The sequence below is a fragment of the Equus caballus genome, chromosome 15 (assembly GCF_041296265.1).
Source record: "Equus caballus isolate H_3958 breed thoroughbred chromosome 15, TB-T2T, whole genome shotgun sequence".
Classification (NCBI taxonomy): Eukaryota; Metazoa; Chordata; class Mammalia; order Perissodactyla; family Equidae; genus Equus; species Equus caballus.
The window spans coordinates 44,266,118-44,291,092 of NC_091698.1; the positions used below are offsets into that span (position 1 = coordinate 44,266,118).

At 42.5% G+C, this 24,975-nt stretch overlaps 1 protein-coding gene across 6 annotated transcripts in view; it reads left to right on the forward strand.

The window, feature by feature from the left end:
- SLC4A5 (solute carrier family 4 member 5) overlaps nucleotides 1–24,975 on the forward strand; it is a 115,871-nt gene that overhangs the window by 6,382 nt on the left and 84,514 nt on the right. For 2 of the 6 annotated variants that reach the window (XM_023618857.2, XM_014731087.3), the window contains exons 2-4: nucleotides 3,217–3,267; nucleotides 11,838–11,900; nucleotides 22,056–22,136. In XM_023618857.2, the coding sequence (XP_023474625.2) occupies nucleotides 22,058–22,136 (79 nt within the window). In that variant the 5' untranslated portion in view covers nucleotides 3,217–3,267; nucleotides 11,838–11,900; nucleotides 22,056–22,057. The remainder of the gene's footprint in view (nucleotides 1–3,216; nucleotides 3,268–11,837; nucleotides 11,901–22,055; nucleotides 22,137–24,975) is intronic. The other 4 variants (XM_023618861.2, XM_023618858.2, XM_070235283.1 and 1 more) reach the window with 3 other exon arrangements.

A 24,975-nucleotide genomic window follows, 5' to 3' on the forward strand; every position in this document is an offset into this window, starting at 1 on the left:
AAGTCACTAGCCCTTGATGGAAGTCTGACTTAGAAACCCAGAGCCTTAGCTTTGTGGGCTTCTGTCCCTGAGCAAGTGTGTTTTACCCTCTCTCCAAGCAGACATCCTGGGATTTGGAACTGAGCTGTGAGCTAGCTCATGACCTGAGGGATGTTCTCAGGAGCACCCTGAAGACCCACCAACCATGCTCTTTCTCCCCTTCACCCCCCAACTTATTTTGGGTGGACCAGACTAAGGAAAGCCATCTTTCTCCATCCATTGCAAGCACTCAGTAAGTGGCTTGTTTTTTGACTGAATGCCTACCCACTGTCCCTCCAATCAAGTTCGTCATCCGGAGAGGCAGTAATCAAGTGTTTAGACTTAATAATAGAGATGCTCAAGCGTATCTTTTACTTCCTACTTTGTGAACAGGGATGGTGGCCATGCCAGCAAAGGAGATACTTCAGCACGAGTGATGTCACAAGAAACAGATGGTAGAGTGTGTTCTCCAATGTTACCATTCCCCAAACCAGAATTAACTGGTCTTCGATTTCCTTTTCTCAACTGTCTGTAGAAAAGTTTGCTTCTTGAGCTACTTGAGATCCACTTCCCTATCTAAAGAGTTGGACTCTGTGCTGCTTCTACTAATTTATTATCTCAGAAGTACATAACTGGGATGATTTTTATATAACCTTGAGGACAGGAGTCCTTTAAAATTCTCCTACTCAAAAAATGGATTCAGCTTGGTTTGAGGCCTAATAAGGTACTGCAATGCTCACCTCTTTTAGCATAGGTGGAAAACTGGGTCTGACCACACCCTCCTCTTGTGTCTTAGCCTTCCTGTCCTTAATCCAGAACAAGAATAGCCCTAATGGAGAAACGGAAAATGGCCGTCCACACCTACTTCATTTCTGCCCCCTTTACCCTAAGTCTGGGCAACCTGCAACATCAATTTATTTCAGACTTTGAATTCAACTCAGCCAGGTCTTGTTACTCACCTGCTGTGTACCAGGCATGATGTAAGCACAGTGATAGCCTGGTGCTGCCTCATATAGGGTAATCCCTCTTGGTCAGAAATTCAGTCAGCAACCATTTCAGTGCCTACCGGGAGGTGAAAGGCACTTTGCTAGGCTGTAGGGGCAATATGAGGATAAATAGCACATGGGTCCCGCCCTCAGAGAGATTATAATCTAATGGGAGATACAAGATATATGCATATTTTAATTAACAACTGAAGATAATATTGTGTAACTATTCCATGGAACAAGCATCACTCATGGGGTAAAATCAGAAAACAACTTGATTTTTGCCTGTTAATGCTCTTTTAAATTTATTCTTTAGGGCTAGATCTTACTCTGTCCCTGGATGAAATTTTGACAAGTCACATGATTATTCTGGTCACCCTTGCTCTCAGTCTTATTTCAATAATTATGATGTCCATCCCAATAATAATCCAAACTTCAATCTTAATGTAAATCGAGTCATCTTCCCATCCCAGCTTGGTGCTGCTGAAGAGAAGGCTATGGTGGTTGGTGGTCTGGAAGGGAAGTCCTGGTTTCTACTCTTCCTCACTTATTTAGCTATCAGGGGTCTGCAGCCCCATCAGGGTTGTTGACTAGGGAAGGAGAAGAGATAAGAGTAGGAAAATTCTCCCTACACATTTGTGATCTCCAGCCTCACCAGGCTCCTCAGTGGAACGTGGCAATTCTTTTACACATCCCTAGTCTGACCTCTCTTGTTATTCCCCTCGAAGGCCAATCTTTCTACCCTCCTCAACTACCCATCCCACCACCACACTCTGACCTCTCACCTCCTTCCTCATGGAGAAAGTCTATGTAGTTGGGTGGAAATTTCCTCTGCTTTTGCCTCCACCTGTCATCTCTTCCCTTCCTTTTACTTCCTTGTCTGGGAAGAAGTTGCCCTCCTCCCCTGGTCCTGGCTCAGCCTTTCACCTCTGCTCTGAACCATGAATCCCCCCAAAGTCAGTCAGCAGAGCAGGGCCGCCTGGCATGGAAAATGCCAAGATTTGGAGACCAAGAGTCCTTTTTTTTGGATAGGGCTATTCTTTGTTGTGGCTCATACAATACAGCTCCTTGTAATTAATCTCTACATTTAACAGAACTCCAGTCAAAGTAAAAAAAGGACTGTTTTTATTATTAAAATTATTTATTTTTTTGCGATATAATATACACAACATAAAATTTACCATTTTTGAGTGTACAATTCAATGGCATTATGTTCACATTGTTGTCACAACCATCACCACCGTCCATCTCCAGAACTTTTTCATCACCCCAACTAAAACTCTATACCCATTAAACACTAACTCCCTATTCCTCCTTCTTCCTAGCCCCAGATAACCACTATTCTACTTGCTGCTTCTGACCTTGGCTGTTCTAGGTACTTCATATAAGTGGAGTCATATAGCATTTGTCTTTTTGTGACTGGCTTATTTCACTTAGCATAATGTCTTTAACGTTCATCACATTGTAGCATGTACCAGAATCTCCTTCCTTTTTGAGGCTGAATAATATTCCATTGTATCGATATCCTACATTTTGCCATTCATTTATCCATGAACATTCGTGTTGTCTCCACCTTTTGGCTATTGTGAGTAACGTTGCTAGAAACATGGGCATACAAGTATCTGTTTGAGTCCCAGCTTTCAATTCTTTTGTATACCCAGAAGTGGAATTTGTTTTTGAATAGAGAATAGATCCCTTTGGTGGACAATATAAAAGGTACAAGAGATTACACATTGGCCCCTGAGCCCCTGCCGCCCAGTTCCCCTCCCAGGAATCATCGCTGTAACCAGTTTCTTATGACTTCTTCCCTGGAGAGGCCATACATGCAAATGTATACCACACACACAAATGGTGGCAAACCAGAAGCATTCTTCTACACTTTGCTTTTTTCCCATTTAACAGTATTTCCAAAAAGTCATTCCATATCACTGTTTAAAGAGTATTCTCAAACTATTTAAAAGCTTCATGGTTTTCCAATATACAGACAAAACTTTTTTTTAATTAGTCCCCTATTGATGGACACTTAGGTTGTTTCCAATGTTTTGCTGCCATGAACAATAAGAGCCAGAATTTACTGAGCACTTTACTATGTGCCAGGCCCTCTTTACATCTTTTCCAGGTATTATATCATTTAATTCCCATGATCACCCTCTGACATAAGGGTAGGAAAGTGAATAACTACCCCAAACCACTCACATATCTTTGCTCACAGGTGCGAGTATATCTGTAGGATAACTTTCCAGACAACCGCTGCCACCCAAAGGTATGTGCATTTTTAAGTTTTATAAATATTGCCAAAGTAGCCCCATAGAGTCTGTGCGCACCTGCAGTCTCACAGCCAGTGTGTGGCAGAGGGCCTCTTTCCTTCCACTGTTGCCGTTGTGAAACTTTTTGATATTTGGCAATCTGAAAGGTGAAAAGTGGTATTTCACTGTGGCTCTGATTTGCCTCTTCTCTCTCTCATTTTTTTAATGAATGAGGTTGAACATCTTTTCAAATGTTTAAAGGTCACTTGTTTTACTAATGGGTTTTAAAAACTTGATAAAATGACTCTACAGTGGATTTAGGAGAATCTATGGGCAAGGTAGCCTGGATGCTTTTACATTTTAATTTTATTTTTATATTTTTTTGAATAGGCAATACAGTCACAAGATCCAAAATTCAATAGGAATTGAACTCTCCAAGTCTCTCATTAGCTGCCTGATTCCTGTCCCTAAATGCAATATGGGTTCCATTTCTCCCACCTGCTCCTGTGGTTATAATCTGGGCCATGCTGTTACCCTGTAAGCTACTCTATGTCTGAAATATTAAGTTCAAACATCCCAATCTGACCCCACCACTGACCTCTCACCTCCACACAGCACCTGACCTTCAACCTCACCACGACTCCTCTTGTAACACACCACCTGCCTCTTCCTTTCCCATGCGGGTGAGATTCTCAGCACCTCCTGAGGCTTCACTTCATTGCCCCACTGGTGTACAGCCATCCCAGCCTGGAAATGCTTATTTTCTGTTTCATAGCACCTAGCCCAGTGTTGGCCCACCCATGGATTGGTCTCATTTTAAAATCATAAGCAGGATAAACACATATCTTATTCCCCAAACTGGAACCCTTTTGAGAATGCAAGGGGCAGTACTAATAATGAGGCCAAGACAACAGGGCAGATGGGGACTGTCCAAGGCAAACTGGGATGCCAGTTCAACCAATCTTTTTTTAATTTCTTTTTTTTTCTTTTTTTAATTGCAGTAACATTGAATTATAACATTATATAGCTTTCAGATGTACATCGTAATATAGTTCGAATTCTGTGTAGATTACATCATGTTCACCACCCAAAAACTAATTATTGTCCATCCCCTCACATGTGAGCCTAATCACTCCTTTTGCCCTCCACCCCCTTTCCCCTATGGTAACCACCAATCCAATCTCTATTGCTATGTGTTTGTTTGTCATTGTTTTTATCTTCTACTTATGAGTGAGATCATACGGTATTTGACTTTCTCCCTCTGACTAATTTCACTCAGCATAATACCCTCACAGACCATCCATGTTGTCACAAATGGCCGGATTTCATCATTTCTTATGGCTGAGTGGTATTCCATTGTGTATAAATACCACATCTTATTTATCCATTCGTGCCTTGATGGGCACCTGGGTTGCTTCCAAGTCTTGGCTATTGTGTATAATGCTGCAATGAACATAGGGGTGCATATATCTTTATGCCTTTGCGTTTTCAAGTTCTTTGGATCAACCAGTCTTAAGGAACAATCTCATTTAATTTCAGGGCAGAGATAAATGCGCTGAGTCCAACAAATGATTAAATTGCTGCCATTGTCCACTGCCCAAGCTTCTCCTCTAAATGAGATTTTTTTTAATAGCACATTTCCCCAACACTATTTTCTTAAAAAGTCTATCCTTTGGAATACCAGTTTCAGCCCCTATATTCAAGTGTGTAAGAAACATTAGTTTATTTTCTAAAACTCTCCATCTGTGTTTTGATCCCTCATTTTAAAAAGGTGCCTTTTTAAAGGTGGGGTGGGGAGCAGTGTTCTAGACTCAGGGACCTACACTTGATGTCATCTGTCCTTGTCCCATCTAGTCCTTGTTCGTTGGTGCCTGCAGGTCATTGTGGAGCTCAGTCTCTCTCCATGTCTTCATGCTGCCTTGGGCGAGGGGTAGGGGACAGCCTTGATCTGTCTCGTGACCATCCTCTCCCATACGTGAATCTGGGTCTAGGCCAGGATTCTTTTCTATTCCCCTAAGGGAAGAGGTTCTTTTAATCTCTTTTCTGCTTTCACACACCCTCCCTGAGGCAAAGCACAGAATGGTCTGGCTATTTGAATGAGGAAAGGAGGTAAAGAAAACAGGCTGGAGGAGGCATTGGCTAATCTTTCAGAACATTATTTCGCGAGGCGTATAGAAATGTCTTATACAAGGGGTGCTTCCTGTTTTAACTATTATGATTTCATAATTTTCTATATATTTTAGTAAACCCCCTCTACCCCCATCCCCCAGGCCAGTTCAGCCATTCACCAGCTGTGTGAACCTGGGCAAGTTATTTGGTCCTCTTGGAGTTCCAGTTTCCTCCCCTGTACATGAGGATAATGATAGTTTGTATTGATTAAGTCCTGACACTTGCCAAGCACTATTCTAAATGTTTTATGTGTATTAACTCACTTAATCCTGCCCATAAACCTACAAGATAGAGACTATTATTCCCGTTTTATAGATGAGGAAACTGTTTTTCAGGATTGTAAGTAACTTGCCCAAAGTCACATGATCTCCTGCTCTCCCCCTGCCCAGCCCTTCCCTTCATAAATGCTAATGGCCTCATGCAGTCACTTTGAGGACGAACTGAGGTCGTGTGTGTAAAGCTCTCAGCCCAGATCCTGGCACATAGTAAAAGCTCAATAAATTCTAAGCTAATGTATATATATTTTTTGCTGAGGAAGATTAGCCCTGAGCTAACATCTGTACCAACCTTCCTCCACCTTATATATGGGTCACAACCACAGCATGGCTGATGAGTGGTGTAGGTCTGTGCCCAAGATCGGAACCTGTGAACCCAGGCTGCTGAAGCGGAGCACACCAAACTTAACCACCAGGCCATGGGGCTGGTCCCAATTCTAAGCTAATATTTTAATCATGATTTTTTGGTCATTCTCATCCAAAATGCCTTTGGAATTGTATTGAAAATGTATAGACATTTCTGAATATTTAACATATTTGCCCTATTCAGTTTTCCCATCCAGGAATATGGTACCTTCTTTTATGTTACTTAGCAAAATGTTATCGTACATTCTTATATAAGATGTGCCTTTCTAGACGTCCAGAAGTTTATTTCTAGATGTTGTAGGAGTTTTGTCACTATTGAAAATGAAATCTTTTTCCCCATGATATGTTTTAATGAGACAGTGTTGGTGTCCCCAGGCTCTCGTTAATGAATCACCCATCGGATTCCCCCAGAGTAGTGGCTTCCCACAGTTCTCTCATTTTAGACTGACAATAAGAAGATCACTTAATCCTCACAGTGACACACACTCTGACAGGAAGTGAGGCACAGGGTGAGCAGTGGCTTTCCAGGGTGGCTCAGGCTTGCCGAGGTGGCCAGAGCATTGTCCCCTGGCTCAGGAAGTATAACTTAGGGGAGGGAAGGGGTCGGCTTGCTCTGGGTCCCTCCCAGAGCCTGTCGAAGGGATGAATTCCCAGGTGCCCACAGTTCCTCTGTGGCCTCAGTGATTCCCAATGACGTTTGCCACACGATGACTCAAGTGGCAGCTTTGCCAGGGGCCAAGCTCGCTGCCTTGGGAGTCTGGCTGGCTTAAGTAAGGGGACTGCCACGTGGGAAAGCCTCATTTTTCTCTGAGGACTAGATCATCTGGAGAGTCCCTAAGTCAGCTTTTGCTAGCCTCCACCTGGGGCCTCCAGAGGGCAGCAGAGAACAGGTGCTGGGGAAAGAAAAGGCCCCTGTATGGGGCCTGCAGAGGGATCTCCGTTCCCAGAGAAGTAAGGATGGCTGCTCCATTCCTGTAAAGGGCCAGGAGTACCCCTCCCTGCTTCCTCAGAACAGACGTGTCATGAGCTTCCTTGGAGTAATAAATATAATAATATTACTAGTTAATACTAATTATTTCCTGTGGGTCAGACACTGACCTGAGATTTTATGTATTTTGCTTGAATCAGTTCTCATAACAACTCTTTAGGTAGATATAATTATTATTCCCATTTTTCAGTTGAGGAAATTGAAACAAACAAACAAAAAAAGATATGTAACTTGCCCAAGATCCCACAGTTAGTGGAGCCAGGATTTGAACCCAACCATTTACAAGCCTCTGTTTTAGGTATCAGGGATGCATCAGTGAACAGACAATAAATGAGTAAGCAAACAAACACATAATACGGTTTTGGATAGAAATGCCATACAGACAGAGAAGGCAGAGTTAAGGACTAGAAAGGAGCATTTTAGATGGGCTGGTCAGGCAGGGCCTTCTTGGGTAGATGGCATTTGACTAGAGAGCTGAATACATGAGGGAGCAAGTCATGCTGAAGGTTGGGGAAACAGTAAGTGCAAAGATCCTGAGGTAGCAATGAGCTTGAGGTATTAGAGGAACAGCAGGCTATGCAGCGTGACTGGTGCAGACTAAGTCAAGGTCTGTGCTGTTGCTGGCCACAGGCCACAGCAGTGATCAGGGGGTAGATGGAAATGGGAAAGGGAGAGGACCCATCCACTGCATAAACTGGGCCTGCCCTCTTTGGGTTTCTCAGCTTCCCTTTCAGATATCTCTCATCTTTTTTCATCCTCCTGTATGTTCTCGACACCATCACGGCATGTTCCCTCCTCAACCCTGGCTACAGTTCAAAAGCAGCTCAAGTCGACAAGAATCTGGGGCAGCCAGTCTTGTACCACCCACCAAAGCTTAGCACAAACAATCCGAGAGCCAAAAATTATGCATACTGGAGTGAGTCTTGCCCAGCTCGTGGGGAACTTCTTGTGGGTAAAAGTTCTAGATAAGCCTGCTGGGGCCCCCAAATGAATCCTTCTTCCCACCAACGCAAGGGCCTGAACTTTGCAGGCCTCTCCAGGGTAGGAAGCTCAGTCTGTCTTCATGGAACTTTGTCCCTCATGCCAGGGCCCGGCATCAAACCTGCCTAAACCCTCCCATATGTTAAACCCAGGTGGGGTTCAGATGGCATTGGGCCAGGTGATGGAAAGAAATCTGTCCCAGTGAGGAGCCACCCCTGTCCACCAGCTCTCTAAAGGAGATTGGGGCACAGTGGTCCAAAGCTGCAAATGACTGAGTCTTTACCCCTCCTCCCTCCTTGTAGGGTCCAGGATTGAGGGGGTCCATGTGGAGCGCTCCTGTGGCCCGGGTTAGAGGCAGCCTAGAGCCTAGAACCAGAGGGGCTGAATGGTGTAATCTGGGATTTCTTGACCTTGGCTCTATTGCCAGTTGGGGTCAGCTCTTTGTTGTGGGGGTGTCCTATGCATCACAGGATGTTAGCCACCCTCCCTGGCCTCTACCTCCTCCCAGTGTGACAACCAAAAATATCTCCAGATATTGCCAAGTGTCCCCTGAGGCAGGGAAACACCTCTGACTGAGAACTGTTGGGTCCAATCTTTTCCCTTTCCTCTAAGTCAATGCAGAGATCTCAGCTGTTAGCACTCTGGTGGTGAGGAAGAATGGAAAGTCCCCAGACATTTATCTCAGTGCTTGAAGCCAGCTGGGTGAACCAGTCTCCTTGGCAGTAAGGTGGAAAAGCCCAGACGGAAGGGAGTGGAGAGAAAAGAGGTGGCCAGATCTTCTCTCAACAGTTCTGGGCTCCCAAAACTAAACCATGAGGAAGGGCAGGGATAGAAGTGGCCATAGGCATCATGGGGCCAGGTCTCTCTCTCCCTCCCGATTCCATCTTTCAATCACAGCCCCCTCCCCCCGACACCTCTGCCACTCTGTGGATTGGCTTTTTCCTCTCCCCCCGAAGACAGGCTTTCTCCTGAGATAAAAGAGAGCTTAGTGCAGAAGAAGGTTAATGGATGGGCTGATTTAGACTAAGAGATTGGCAGGGCTGGAACAAGAGGCTTGGGTGTCAATGAGGGAGGAGTGAAGGGATTCATCATGGGGTCCAGATCAAGTGGAGAGTAAACGAAGCCATGAGGGGCTGATGGAGGAAGAGAAGAGAAAGCTGTTTGAAGACTAGAGGTCTTCATTGGGTTGTCAAGCAGGATGGAAGAGAGAGATTAGGAAGTTGTCTGCTAAGACTCCCACCTTTGGCCCAGCTCCATAAATATTTGTTTATTCTGTTCCAGAGACACAGACTCATAGAATCACAGGATGTTAGAGCTTGAAGGAAACTTAGAGACCATTTAGTCCACTCAGCTTCATGCAGGCTCTTTCGTTAATTCATCAGCATTGGAATTTGAGGATGATTCTTGTTCACAATCTTTCTCTCTGTGCTTGGAATTCCCCTTTACTTGGAATCAAATGAGAAATAAGAGACAGGAGTCAAACAGCTGGAAATTAAAATAACCTCATAACAGATAAAGCAGATTGGAGAATTTGGTTTAGACTGTACCACTACAATTAGGCTTCCCAATTCCCTGCCCCAGAATCAAACTTATCTATCCAGCGCTGGAAGACTCCCTACCTGCAGGGCTAGAACTCTCCCTGGGAATTTTAGTGTGAAGAGAGGAGGAGAGGAGGGCAGTTGGCCTTCCCTGGGGCAGGCAGTTCTCAGAAGGATCAGGGTCAGGGCACATGTCCATTTTTTCCTTCCAAATTCACCATGCACAAGAGCCACTCATCATCCACTAGGTAGGAGGGAGTAAGGAGGCAGAGAGGTGAGTGGAGAGTACTTTTCTCAAGACTTCCGAAAGGAGAGAAACACCTCCTTTGTAGGGAAGGGTAAAGTACTTGGATGGAGAGAGATGAGTTCCCCCTAACAAGCCATCATTTATTAAGTGCAAACTCTGCTCCAAGAAGACTGAAGTCCAGAGAGGTGAAGTGATTATCTGAAGGTCAGACAGCTCTGGGGACAGAATAAGTTTCTCCAAACCCCTAATGCCAAGTCTTTACTATTTCACACTTGTAATCACAGCAGGTCAGGTTCATCCAGGGTCATCAGAATAAAGTCAGTAACAAGAATCATTCTGCTCCATCATTCAGGTCTTCTCACCTCTTTCTCCATTACCACTACTGCCTTTACCAACTCCATCTACACCTTCACCCCCTCCATCCACCTTGTCACCTCCATCTACACCTCATCACCTCCAAATACACCTTCACCACCTCCAATTATACCTCATCATCACCATCTACACCTCCACCACCTCCATCTACACCTTATCACCTCCATCTACACCTCATTACCTCCATCTACACCTTCACCACCTCCATCTACACCTTGTCACCTCCATCTACACTTTATCACCTCAGATTACACCTCCACCACCTCCAATTATACCTCATCACATCCATCTCCACCTCATCACCTCCATCTATACCTCATCACCTGCATCTATGCCTCATCACCTCCATCTGCACCTCTACCACCTCCAGTTACACCTCCACCACCTCCATCTACACCTCCACCACCTTCATCTGCACTTCATTACCTCCATCAATACCTTTACCACCGCCCTTTATGCCCTACTACCATATTTCCACTTCTACCATGCTACCTACCAGTTCCACCTCTACCATTTCCTCCATCGTGACTACTACCTCCTTTTTGTTAGCAGGCAGCCAGCACACCCCATGTGGGTAGAAAGGAAGATATGAACTAGAGGTTTTCTCACATAGCTCTGTTCTCAAGAAGTCTTCAAGGTCTTTGAGATCAAAGATCTCTCCAGCTCATGATGTCCCTGATCCCTCCAAAAAGATCATTTTGGAGTATTTTATGAAGATTGTGATAAGGATACATAAACATAAGTACACATGTTTATACAAACTCATTGATGACAAGTACAAACTGCCACAATTTCTAAGCCATGTCCCAATCTGTCAGCTGCAGATTTAGGTACTTGCAATGTGATAAGATCCATTATTGGCATCTCAGCAGTCCTCAAAGCTCTAATGACCTAAAGGTTGAAGATATTCAAGTGAGCTATAATTTTGGGTGCCAGCCAGCTGGGGTCACGCTAGTATATAATACCAGACCCAGGCCTCTGCAGGCTCCTGGAGGTGCTGCCACCTGTATATAAAATGGACAACCTGGGGTGGTGTGAGATCATCTCTAAGGTCTTTTAGACCTCCAGCTCTAACATCCCTCCAAGAGAGAATCTAAAAATGATCTGGGATAGAAACCATGCAGGGAGATAAACTAGCATTTCAAAATCCAGGCTGAAACATAACAGTGCCATAAAAAGATCATCAAGTTAAAATCCAGGAAGAAATTTAGAGCGGGGCTGGCCTGGTGGCATAGTGGTTAAGTTCGCATGCTCTGCTTCAGCAGCCCAGGGTTCATGGGTTCTGATCCTGGGTATGGACCTATCCACCACTTATCGAGCCATGCTGTGGCATTGTCACACATACCAAAAAAAAAAAAAAAATAGAGGAGGATTGGCATGTTTTCTCAGGGCCAATCTTCCTCACCAAAAAAAGAAAGAAAGAAATTTAGAGCAAAGACATCTGCCTATGATGTGGCCAGCTCTGTTCAGACTCTGCACTACCCTGCTCTGTCAGCCAACCAGGCATCAGTCCCTCATCCTGCAGGAGTGTCCCTTCCCCCACCCTGGTCACATGGCTGGCTGCCAATGAGCCCCACAAGTCAATTTCCAATGCCCCAAATACTGTTCAGCCTGGAAATCACAGAGTGTCCTTCTTGCCACCCAACAGCAACAGAGCGAGTGACTGACCTTCCTGAGACTCAGATCGTGGCTTCCAGTGCTGAGTGTGAAGGTAAGTTTGCAGCTTGGAACTTCAGATGTAGCGGACAGAGCCAAGCCGATAAGGGAAAATGTGAGTTACGGGATGAGCACAGAGTATTTAAGAGGAAACTTCACACACTGAGAAGGAGAATACCCTGAAAGCTGGATAAATCCTCCAAATGAGCATTGGCTATTTGCCTTTCCTTAAACAATTATACTGTATTAGTCACCCTGGTGCCTTGAGTTCACTGGTTTGGGGCACAAAACTTCACGCCAAATTAACAGAAATGATAGGAGACTCATTCTGTTGGATGCCCTGGTGAGTTAGCTCTTTTTTGTTCTCCTCTGATGGAACTAAAAATCTTTTTCTTCTAGGCACATAAATTCTATCATCTTTGCCAAATTGTGAAACTGGCTGAAATATTTACAAAGTAAGCAAAAACCCTAAGACTTACGTCTTGCCCAGAAAACTATGGGAAAATAAATTACACTTGTTATTGTGACATCTTGGGATAGAAACTGAAAAATGGCTGGCTTCCTTTCATTACACATTCCTGCCGTTAGGTTTTGGATATGGTACCTGGCTTTGTTACTGGTAGTTTGCTTAGGGATATTTTGTTTGTTTGTTTTGTTTTGTTTTTTTCTCCTGGGGCGTGCATGGATGGGGTCTGCAGGGCCCAGAGGCAGTGGATAAATCATCAGTTGGGCAGGTGGCCTTTCTCTTAAAGCCCAGCATGACCCCATGTCATTCTTGTCAATTAAGTTCACAAAATAATCTCAGATGAGTCCCTGGGAGGTCTTTTGCTGAAATACTTTGGGCTATCAGAGGGATTCAATGGATACTATGTTGGGCTGGTCCCATACAATGAAGTCAAATGGCTTAAAAGGTGGGGTAGGAGGAAAAACTCCCCAAAGGCTGACTGATGAATGTGGTACAACCTTTTTTCTCGTTAGTTTTCTTCCAGAGACATGGACGTCTAATCTTGAAGATACATTGACATATTTTGCCCTTCTTCCCTAATAATTATTTTGCTCTGTTTGTTCTCAGTGTCTAGTGCAAATATCTGGAACAAAGTAGATTTGTTGGACTGAACTGATGTGCCCTTGTGGATGGGGTGGAGGCCTTAAATGGCCAGTGATTCCGTCACCGGGGTTTTGTTGGTCAAATGTGCTGTCCACCCATGAGGCTAGCTGTGTCACCACCTCCTTGCTGCAGTGGACTGGGCAGGCGACCTGAGTGACTGCTAGCCAGTGTGCCACTCTGGTTCTTATCCTTACAGGCTTAGGGCGCTGATTTTGTCAGTAGGGTTTGGATTCTCAGGGATCTCAAATGTGATTCCAGGCTGGTGGCAGGGGCAGTCAAGTGGAATAGGGCCCTTAAGTGACTCAGGACAGAAGACAATTTGGTTGGATCCCTCACCATAAAGCTATGCTTACCACCAGGGTCTAAAGATCGATGGGAGAGTAATGGTGAGCTGGTTGGGCAGTGGAGGAGCTTGTGTAGGGAAAACTTCCAACACAAGTTCTGTCATTTGCTGCATGCGAGGGGCTGGTGTGTTGTTAATACAATTCCTTTGACAACACACTGTAGTGGATGGTTGTACTGGTTAATACTCTTTGGATGTAAGTAATTCAAACCAACTGAAACTAGCTGAAGAGAACAGGGAGCTCATTATAAGGCCATTGGGAGACCTTGTGGATGGGAATTCGGCTAGACCTCAGGAAGGGCCTGGAACTCAGAAGTGGAAGGCTGTCAGAAACCCACCCCAGACCCCCACTATTTCCCACATCTTCACATCTTTTCTTCCTCTTCTTCCTCCTTCCTTCTTTGCTGCCTCCCTTCCTGTCTTTCTTCTTTCCTTCCTTGGGTCTAGGAACCAGAGATAATCCTATTTTAATCTTGGCTGCACCAGGCCTGGCTCCTTGACACAGGAAAAGTTACTTAATTCTCCGAATCTCCATTTCCTCATCTGTAAAATGCAGGTGAAAATTATGCATCTCACTGAATTTTAGTCAAGATTAAATGAGAGTGTGAAAGTGAAACATCTGACATTCAATTTCTCTACATTATATGAAATGCTGGAGATAGAAATTCTGTTTCATGGGTTAGGTCGTGATTGGAAATTTTTATGAGGGACCCTGCAGCTGCCAATCAGAGCAGTGGTTAATCTAAATGCTTTCCATATGGCCAACATTCTGCTTCAAATGGATGGCTTCCTTTGAGTATGATCTGGGGCAGGCCGGGTTCTTCTCCTCCTTCTGCAGCTCCTGGAAGGGAGCTTCTCTCCAGTTGTGAGGAGGTGGGACCCAGCACAGAGGAGGTGAGGAAAAAATGTCTCAACTAGTGTAGAACTGGGAGGTGTGCATCTCCCTGAATGTAAGCTACCTTATAGCTCCGTAATTCTGTGGTTCTGTGGCGTTTTCATCTGTATTTGCATCTGTATCATCATTTTTTTATTCACTTTTGTTTGGCTTCCAATCTGAAAATCCATAGCACTTCAATATGAAAGAACACATTTTTAAAACATGCTGGAAAACTCTATTTCATTTGTATCAGTCAGGAACTGCTGAGTACAAGTGTCAGAAACCTAACTTAAACCTGAGAAAAATAAAGTGAATTTATCAGCTCAACACAACAGAGAAGGCCAGTTCAGATTTCACTGATTCAGGGGGTTAGTCTTCTCAGTATTCCGTTTCTCTACTTTCTTTGGATACTTCTCGCTATGTGGCAGGCAAGATAGTAGCACCTGAGCTTATCAGCTTCAGGAGGCGGGAGCTAGGGCCAGAGCCAGAGGGAGGCAGTGTTTTTGGATGGATCTGTCCTGGGAAGAATTCTGATGGGCCTAGCTTTGGGTATGGGATCATCCCTAAACCAATGTCTGTGACTGGGGATGGGCAGTGTTTGATTGGCCAGACTGGGTCACATGGTCTTTCCTATTTGAGGCTGGGGAGAGGTGGAGTGAGTTCCATCTAAACCATTTGGAGGCGGTTCTCTATTGGGAAGAAGATCTGTTACTCAGCTTCTCTGTTCTCCTCACTGTGACCAGGCCAGAGGAGGAAGATATCAACTCTCAAAAAAATCACCAACCTGTCCCAGCTACCAGTGTTGCTAAGCTTAGCTTGCTAAGCTTACCAGTCCACAAGCTCCGTTTGAATGAAAAGATGTGATATTGTTAGGGATGTGAAGCTCACGTGAAGCAAACTCTGAGTATGGTGATTCAGTTTAACAAAAAATATAAATTGGGAGTTATCTCCTTAAAACAGCGGTTCTCAGAGTGTGGTTCCCTGGATCCACAGCATCAACTGGAAACTTGTTGGAAATGCAAACTCTCAGGCTCCATTCAGATCTACTAAATCATAAACTCTGGGTTGGGACCCAGCAATCTAGGTTTTAACCAGCCCCCCAGGTGACTCTGATGCCTGCTTAAGTTTGAGAACCGCTGTCTTAAAGGTTCTTTGTTTTGTAGTTATCCTGAACATTTTGAACATGATTTGCTTTGAACAAATAGATTTAACCATGGATTTTCAAGGAATATAGTTATTGTATAAAGGGAGAGCACATGTGTCATATTAAATTATTTGCTTTAAAATATTTAAAATAAAAATAATATACGACTATAATTTAAAAATCAAGTAAGACATGTGAGAGCTTTTAACAAAAAACGACAGAACTCCATCCCAGCTTTTTACACACCCCACAGTTCCACTTCCCAAAGACAACCAGTTGGAATTCTTTTAGCTTTTTCTGTTGGTTACCTACACCTCTCTAATAATAATAATTATTATATATATGTATCTCCTGCTATTTATCAAAGTTAGAAATTAGCCACCTACAGGTGAATATTTAACTATCTTACACCATACCCATCGTCTCTTCTTCATCCTCCCAGTGAAGAAATATCATCACTGTTTCTAGTTAATGCAAAAATCAGTTTTTATACTGTTATGATTATCTACCATGATCACATTTTATTTCTTTCAGTTTTAATTTTTCACTGGTGTTTCTAATTGCCTTTCTTTTCCTTTGCATTTTCCATCTTTGTCACTCCCTTAAGTTGTTCCGAATTCTGAAGGAGTGTATGAAATCTCTCGCATTTCCTCTTTTCCTTGGGGGGCTCCTTCTGAAACCTCACTTTTAGCTCTTGTTTGAGGACTGACTGCTCCCCAGGACCATAGCACAGCTGTCGTGTGGAAACCTCCCTTCATTATTTGGGTTGGATCTGCTCTCTCCTGGATCCCACTGTCTTCCTTTTCTTGGTTCCTGGTGATAACATACCTAAAGAACCTCCTAGGAAGTTATGAGAGAGAAGTAAAATGATTTCTTGCATGTCTGAAAATGTCTTCTACCCTCGCTCTTTTTTTTGTGTGTGTGTTTTTTTTTTTTTTTGGAGGAAGATTAGCCCTCAGCTAACTACTGCCAGTCCTCCTCTTTTTGCTGAGGAAGCCTGGCTCTGAGCTAACATCCGTGCCCATCTTCCTCTAGTTTATACGTGGGACGCCTAACACAGCATGGCTGCCAAGCAGTGCCATGTCCGCACCCGGGATCCGAACCAGCGAACCCCGGGCCGCCGAGAAGCGGAACGTGTGAACTTAACCGCTGCGCCACCGGGCCGGCCCCTCTTCTACCCTCGCTCTTGACAGTAGTTTTTTGGGTGGAGAATGCGAGGCTGGAGATCATTCTCCCTCAGAATTTTGGAAGCATTGACTCATCATCTTCTGTTATCCACATTACTGACGAGAAGTCTTCTGATAATCTTATTTTTACTCATTTATAGGTGACCTCTTCCTGTTTCTTTCACTCTAGAAGTTTTTAGGCTCTTTCTTTTCTTCACATGTAGTATTCTAAAATTTCATAATGACATATCAAAGTGTGAGGATTTTTCTCCCCAGTCATTCTTTGTGAAGAATACTCACTTGGCCCATTTTATCCGAGCATTTTATGTCAGCATTATGTCATTAGTTCTCTTATTTCTTAGAAATTTTTAATAAAATATTTCAAACTTGTAGAATGACAGACATCCATATATCATTGTCCAGAACTAGCAGATGTTAAGATTTTATCATATTTGCTTATATCTATATTTATATATATCCAAAATATCAAAGATACAGCTAGAACATCCCCATTAAACCTGACCTCTCCTCAGAGGTAACCTGAAGTTGGTGTGTCTCATTCCACTGCATGATTTTATGCTTCTATTATTTATAAATGTAGCAATAAGCAATATTGATAGTGTTTTCTGTGTATTAAAGTTTTATATAAATAACGTCATTTTGTTTGTATTTTTTTACTCATTATGTTTTTGAGATTTATACATGTTGATACATAGAGATCTAGTCCATTCATTTCAACTCTCTATAGTATTCCATTATGTATCAGTTAGAAAGGCCTTCAGCTAAAAGTAATATAAAACTTGATTAGCAGTTTACATATAAGGTGGATTTTTTTCCCCCACATAACAGGACGCCCAGAGATAAGCAGTCTGGAGCTCAGTGATATTATCAGGAACCCAGGTTAGTTCTAGCCTTCGGCTTTGTTCTTAGCCTGTGCCTTTGGTCTTCATACTCGTCACATCATTGTTGCAACGTGGCTGCTTCATCTACAGGTCTCATGTCCAAGGTCTATGAAGGAAAAGGGGGGGGGGGGGTAAAGGGCAAAACATGCGTTCCAGCTATGTCTGTCACGTATTATCAGGAAAATAAACGCTTTACTGGCAGCCCTACCCATTGGGCTTCCACTTAAATCTCATTGGCTTGATAGGGTCACAAGACTACTCCTAAGATCAATTACTGGCCAAGGGCCATAAGATTATCATGAATGGTTTAGACAGATCACAGTTCATGCCTTGGGTCAGGGAAGGTGTCTACAGCAATCAAGGGCCTCTTGTTTCTAGCTGAACAAGATGGAGTTCTATATATGGGCAAGGAGAAGAGGGAATGGATGCTGGAAAGTGTAGCAACCACTGCTAGATGACCACTCAATGTCCATTCTCTCTGTTTTCCTTGCTAACAGAACCCAATCTTATTTGCCCAGTAAATGTTTACTTTCCCAGAGTCTTTTGTCATGACTCAGGTCTGGTTTTGAGTAACGCAATAATTAACTGTAGTAGTTTAAACAAGTAAGTGGTTTAGTGGTTCCCCCTAACAGGAAGCCCAGGTGTGGGCTGTCCAATGCTGGTAGAGTGGCTCAGTGAAGACATTAAGAACTCAGGCTCCTTCTTCCCTTTCTATCCATAATTAGCACGTGGCCTTCATCTCCATGATGACAAGATGGCTGCTGCACTTCCAGGCGTCATATCTAAGCTCCAGAAACAGTGTTGCCGGATAAAATACAGTTTTCCTAGCAAAATTTGAATTTTAGACAAACGGTGAATACTTTTTTAGTATAATATGTCCCCAATATTGCATGGGACATAGTTATACTAAAAATTATTTTTTGCATGTATGAAATTCAAATTTAACTGGGAAAACAGTGTTTCTATTTGCTAAAAATGGCAACCCTATCCAGGAAGGAAGAAGAAGGGAAAATGAAGGGACTTTCTTCTGCAGAGGCTTTATCCAGGAAGGGAATCTCTCCCCAGGTTCTTTCTCCTATATCTCTTTAGCCAGAGATGGCTGAAGGGCATCTGGGGAAAGTGATTATTTTTAGTTGGCCACACTGCTGCCTTAAACAAAATCAGAGTAGAAAGGGGGATGGACATCAGGCAGTAGCTGGCAGTGTCCTCCACAGGTGTCTTCACACTCTTCCCCTATATCTTTCCATCCTCTCCAAATAGTTACAACTAGCAGGGATGTTCAAAATACGTAACAGGCGGTATGGCATTGACACAGACCATCAGAATGGATACCTGACCACTTAGAATGGACACCAACCACAAACAGCAGCCATACCAGTGCATATGGGTGGAATACCAACCCGCTTATACCACAAGTTTTGGTAAAATTGACATTCATTTCCATTTACTATAACTATACAAATATTGCTCCCATTTGAGTTGTGTAGTGTACCACAATTACTTTTCCTTTCTTTGGACCCTTTATTCTTGATAGAATCTCAGTATCTCCTCAAAACAGTCGAACACATCCAGATAATTGATCAGGTCTAGTTTTTTCTAGGAGCCATCCTGTCCAGAGCCTGCTCTAAGATGCACCTGTTGCTCTCTGGGCTGCTGCTCCTAGGGCCTCCTTGTGCCAATCTTTTTTGGTAAATCCCATCTTCCAGATGCTTTATTTCTTTCTGAGATGCCCCTTCATCTTGCAAGTTCTTCCTTCAATCACTTGCTGAGAAAAGGTGCATAGAAGGTAAATTTTTGAGACATTTTATGTCTGAAAATGCCCTTATTCTCCCCTCACATTTGATTGACAGCTTGGTTAGGACTGGAATTCTAGGTTGAAATACTTTTTTCTCACTTTTGGAGGCATGACTCCATTGTCTTGTAGCTTCCATGGTGGCTATTCAGAAATCCGATGCCAGTTCTCATGTCTGATTCTTTGAGGTGACTTATTTTCTTCCTCTGGAAGCTTTTAAGATCATTTCTTTTTATGTAATATTCTAAGACTTCATGAGGATGTGACTTGGAGTGGATTTTTAAAAAAATTCATGTTTCTGAGCTCTCAACAGTTCCTTTCAATCAGGAAATTAAAATCCTTCAGTTCTGGGCAATATTCTCCTGTCATTTTCTTGATAATTTCCTCTTTACCATTTTTCGTGATCTCTCTTTCAGGAACTCCTATTATTAGATGTTGGCCCCTCTGAGTTGATCCTTTGATTTCCTTGTCTTTTTCCTACTATTTAAAAAAGTTCTGTGTGCTCTATTAGCTGACTATTTTCAACTTTTTGTTCCAACTATTTTGTCAAAAATTTCCTTCTAAAGTATCTTTAATTTTCAAGAATTCTTTCTTATTCTTTAAAAGTTCCAGGTTTATGGGGTCCGGCCCGGTGGTGCAGTGGGTAAGTTGGCCCGTTCTGCTTTGGTGGCCCGGGGTTCGCTGGTTTGGATCCCAGGTGTGGACCTACACATTGCTTGTCAAGTTGTGCTATGGCAGGCATCCCACATATAAAGTAGAGGAAGATGGGCACAGATGTTAGCTCAGGGCCAGTCTTTCTCAGCAAAAAGAGGAGGATTAGCAGTAGATGTTAGCTCAGGGCTAATCTTCCTCAAAAAAAAATTCCAGGTTTACAACATCCCCTTTTTTTTTCCCCATGGATACAATATCTTTCCTCGTCTACTTGGAGATGTTAATTATGTAGTTTTTTAATGGCTCTTTGGCTGCCTACTTTGCTCCTTTTCCTTGGACTCTCTCTTTTCCTGTTTGTTTTGGTTTCTGTCATTCTGGGGATTCTTGGTTCGCCATCATATTTTGGATGGAGCCACCAAACAGCTGTTTGACAGGCTGGACTAGTTGAATGATAGACTCACGGTGAGTAATGGGGTGGAGCCCTCAACATTTTGTTAGAGGTCCCCAAAATGTCAGAATCTGTAAGTCGTCTGGTCTCCTGCCTGGAGTGTGTATGCTGCATTAGTGTTCTAGGAGTTGAGTAAGCAGAAGGCTGAGTAACTGCCTTTACTTACCTCCACCCACCCCCCAGTGAAATGACTCCTTCTTGCCCTCAGCTATTCAGGGTCCTCTGGGTTGACCTCTCCATCTTCTGAGGTAGGGGGCACATTCTAGCAGACTGGAACCTGGAAGAGAGATCTGAGAGTTTAACAGACTCCTTATGGAGATATTCAACCAACTCCCCTTTTTTCAGCCCCACCCTGTACCCTGGTCTTCAGAGGTATCTACTGACTCCAATTTCCTCTTTTTCTACTTTTGAGAACCACTTTGTGTGTTAGAGGCTATCTAATCCTTGAAGGTCCAGATAAAACATTTAAAAAAAACTATCCACTCCTGGTGTTTGTTTTTCTTTTCATTATGGAAAATTTTTAAACATAAAAATAGAAAAAATAATATAATGATCCTTTTGAACCTGTAAACCAGCTTCAATAATTATCAATATATGATGGGTTGTGATGCCTTTCCCAAAACCATTTCAATTAGTAGTTATTAGTTAATTCAGGTTTTCCAGTTCTTTTAAAGTCAATTTTGATAATTTCTATTATTTTTCTAATAAAGTATCCATATATTAGCCTAGTGGCTAAGAGCTATAGTTCTAGAAATAGACTGTCTGGGTTTGAATCTCTGTTCCTCATTTTGGCAGTCAATTAAGTTCTCTGTGCCTCTGTTTTTTCATCTGTAAAATGGGAATAATAATATCACTTATCTCACAGGGTTCTTGAGAAGATTCAATTCAGTCACACATACAGAGCATTTAAAATAGTGCCTGGCACATTGCAGTGGTAGCTATTATTATTATCTAACTTAAAATATATTGGCATAAAGTTTTTCATGGCATGCTTCAAATTTTTAAATTCTCGACTGCATTTTTAGTTATGTCCCTATTTCATTCATGTTGTTTACTTATGAATATTCTCTTTTCTTCTTGATTAGTCTTGTATTTTTTGCCTATTTTAATAATCTTTTCAAATAATTGCCTTTTGGGTTTATTAACCATCTCTGCTTGATTGTTTTCTGTTTCATTATTTTTCACTGTTACATTTTATATTTGTATTCTTCCACGTTCTTTGGATTTTCTCTCTTGGTCTTTTTCTAGGTACTTTAGTTGAAAAATTATCACGTTTATTTTCTTTCTTCTTTCCTCTCTGTCTCTCTTTCTTTCCTTCCTTCCTGTTCCCTCTGAGTATGTTGCATCCTACAAGTTTCAATACGTAGTAGTTGTAATTGTTGGTTTCTGAATCTTTAATCATTTCCATGTGGTTTCCTGTTAAATCCATGATTAGAAATTATTTTTAGTTTCCAAATATATATATAAATATATATTTACTATAGAAGTATGGTACAGATTCTTTGAAATTTACTTAAGGCTTTTCTGTGACCTAGTATATGCACTCTCTTTGAAATGTTCCATTTGTACTTGAAAAAGGAGTGTGTTCTCTATTTGTCAGGGATGTATATATAAACATATTTGAGCTTCTTCAATTGTTTATACCTTCTTTTGCCTTAATTTGTTTTTTATGTATGTTAAGCTCCCCCACTATGAGTGTGGGTTTGACCATTTGTCCTTGAAATCCTACCCTTTTGTACTACACACATTTTGAGGCTATGTTCATCTTTTACTTTATAGTCATGAAGGTGGAGGAGGAGAGGGCTGGAGTAGGGAAGCTGGACCCCACTAACTACAGGAGGAGGTGTCAGGATCAGGAAGGTAAGGTCACCTTGAGAACTTGAGAATTCCTTGAATATCCTTATAACAGCCCTTCCAGCTGGGGAATCTGGAGAGCTGGTCCCTTTCCCTGACTCACCCAGTGTCTGCTCTAGATTAGTGGGACCAACCTTCACTGTGTCTTAAAGGGACCATGTGGTGAGGCTGGAGATAGGAATCTGGCACCTTACTCATGTGGGTTAGAGCATAGCTTCCCCAATGCAAAATTAAGCTCATTTTATTTTACAAGATCTACAAACCACACTAAATGCCAAATATCAGCATTTTATAGATTCTAGAAATGGCAGCTAATTTAAAACCAGTACAAGAGGGTGTTGAGTCGAGGTATTTCTGTTGCTCCCGAATTGCTAACTCAGAGGCCCTTAAGTATCCTACACCCTACAGAGAATCAGCCTCAGGGCTTATGCGGAGGCAGCCAGACAGGCTGGTGTCCTGCCACTACCCCAGCCCCACTCGGAGGGAAACACTAATCTCACTGCCCAGCTGGATGCTCACTGAGCTGTGGAATGTGTAGAGACACTCTGGGGCTATTGACGGAGAGGAATGCAGGGAGGAGTTCCTAGGAGAACTTGGCATTGTCCTGAGCCAAACTGTAAGATGTTCACAGTGAGAGGAGAGGTCCTGCAAAGTGAAGAAAGAAGGTTGGGGGGAGGGCTAGCGATTCCTCATAGTTCACCAGCTATCCAGCCACCCTCTGATGATTATGATGGAAACCTCGAAAAAATGGGACAAGTTAGATCCCAGGCCAGTAGTAAAATATTTTCCTGACAGCCAACTCTCCTGATTTCTTTGATAAGGATATTCTTCATGTGTATAGCCCTTTATAATTTTCATAATCACATTCCCATATACCATCCTATTTCTCAAAAAACAGAGAAAGGATTTTTATTCCCATTTTACAGATGAGGTCACTGAGTTCCAGAGAGGCAGATGTACATGGTCATAGAGCAAGTGAAAAACTAGCCAGGGAGCACCCAGGGCAGCTGACTCTTGAGTAGAGGACCTTTTGACATATCAGCTGCTTCCCATTTCTATTCCTGGCCTCAAGGGTGGAGGATAGGAAGTCGTCATTGAAAATCCCCAGGTATGCTAAGCCCTTAGAGTAGAACTACTCACCTCTAAATGTTGGTTTCCATGGCTTACCTCGAATTACAGCTTGCTTAAGACATGTAGCAGAGCAGGGGAAGTCACACCATGCTGGAGGGAGAGGTGAAAAGGAAAGAGGAGCACCAGTCATTTTGATACCAGTCCACTAGGAAGCGAGGCTGCACTTCATAAAAATCTCTACCTCGAATTCCTTGTTATACCCAAGGGAGACTGAGGGTCCAGAAGAGCAAGCAGTGGGGTGAGTTGAGGTAAGCTGGGGCTCTAAAGAGGTTGTACACTGACATCCAGGTAATCTGACTCTCCAGTGCCTAGGAATGACTCATACAGACACTCAACATATCTCTAAAAGGCTTGAACATGCTTCTCCAAGGTTTAGCTTGATGTGGTTCCTGTGTGATTTCCACAGCCGATGAGTGCCCAGGTGTCTAGTATCTGCATTTCAGGAGTTTGAGCCAAAAGGCAGCCCTTCCTCTCCAGGGAAAAAAAACAAGTAAATGTAGATCTTGGTGTAAGAACGTAAGGTCTAACTTCCCTTTCTGCCACAGCCTTTCAACTTTCAGTTGCCACTCTTGGGCTTCAAAAATAGTTATAATAATCAGTATTTGTTGGCCAGCCTGCTCTTGGGAAAATTGTCGCCCTGGAATTCCAGACTCAAACTTATCCTAAACCAGTGGTTTTTACACATTTTTACTGAAGTCCATTTAAGCAGGGCAAAAGATCTTCCCACTCATTTACTCCACTCATTCTCATTTCTCTTCAGAAAGAAGAAAATAAAACACAATGTAAAGGTCCAAAGGACAAAAGTAGCTTTAGTATTTGGCAGGTGGATGATTCAAGTTAGAGCCTTGATATCAGAAAATTATAAATCAAAGCTATTGTTGGTGTCAATAGACATCACTATGCATTGTAGAATTAGCCAAAAGAAGTCCACCCAGAAGCTACAGTAGCAGAAACTTATGAAAGAGAGAGTTGCAACAATTAAAAACGACAAACAAGACTTCTAGTTTCCATTTTGACACGTAAAGAGCTTCAAAGTGATCACTCCCACCCTCACGACAACAACAAAGCTGAAACTGAAAAAAGAATTATACAACGTGACCAAATGAAATTTGTTCCGGGCATTCAAGGCTGGTTCATCATATGAAAATTGATTAATGTAGCCCATCATATCAACAGGCTAAAAAAGAAAAATCACATGATCATATCAATAGATGCAGGAAAAGCATTTGGTAAAATCCAACACTCATTCTTAATAAACTCTCAGTAAACTAAGAATAGAGGGTAAACTTCCTCCACTTGATGAGGCACATCTATAGAAAACCACAGCTAACACTATACTTAATGGTGGGAAACTAGAAGCTTCCCCAGTAAGATTAGGAACAAGGCAAGGATATTCCTTCTCACTGCTCCTTTGAAAATCATATTGGAAATTCTAGTTTATGCAATAAACAAGAAAAGGAAATAAAAGCCATATAGATTTGGAAGGAAAAAATAAAACTATCTTTATTTGCAGATGAAATGATCATCTGTGTAGAAAATATGAAAGAATAAACAACAACAAAAACTTCTGGAACTAATAAGAAATTATAGTAAGTTTTCAGGATTCAGGATTAGTATACAAAAGTTAATCACTTTCCTATATACCAGCAATTGGAATTTGAAACTAAAAACATGTTGCCATTTGCATTAGCACAAAAAATACTTAGACATAAAT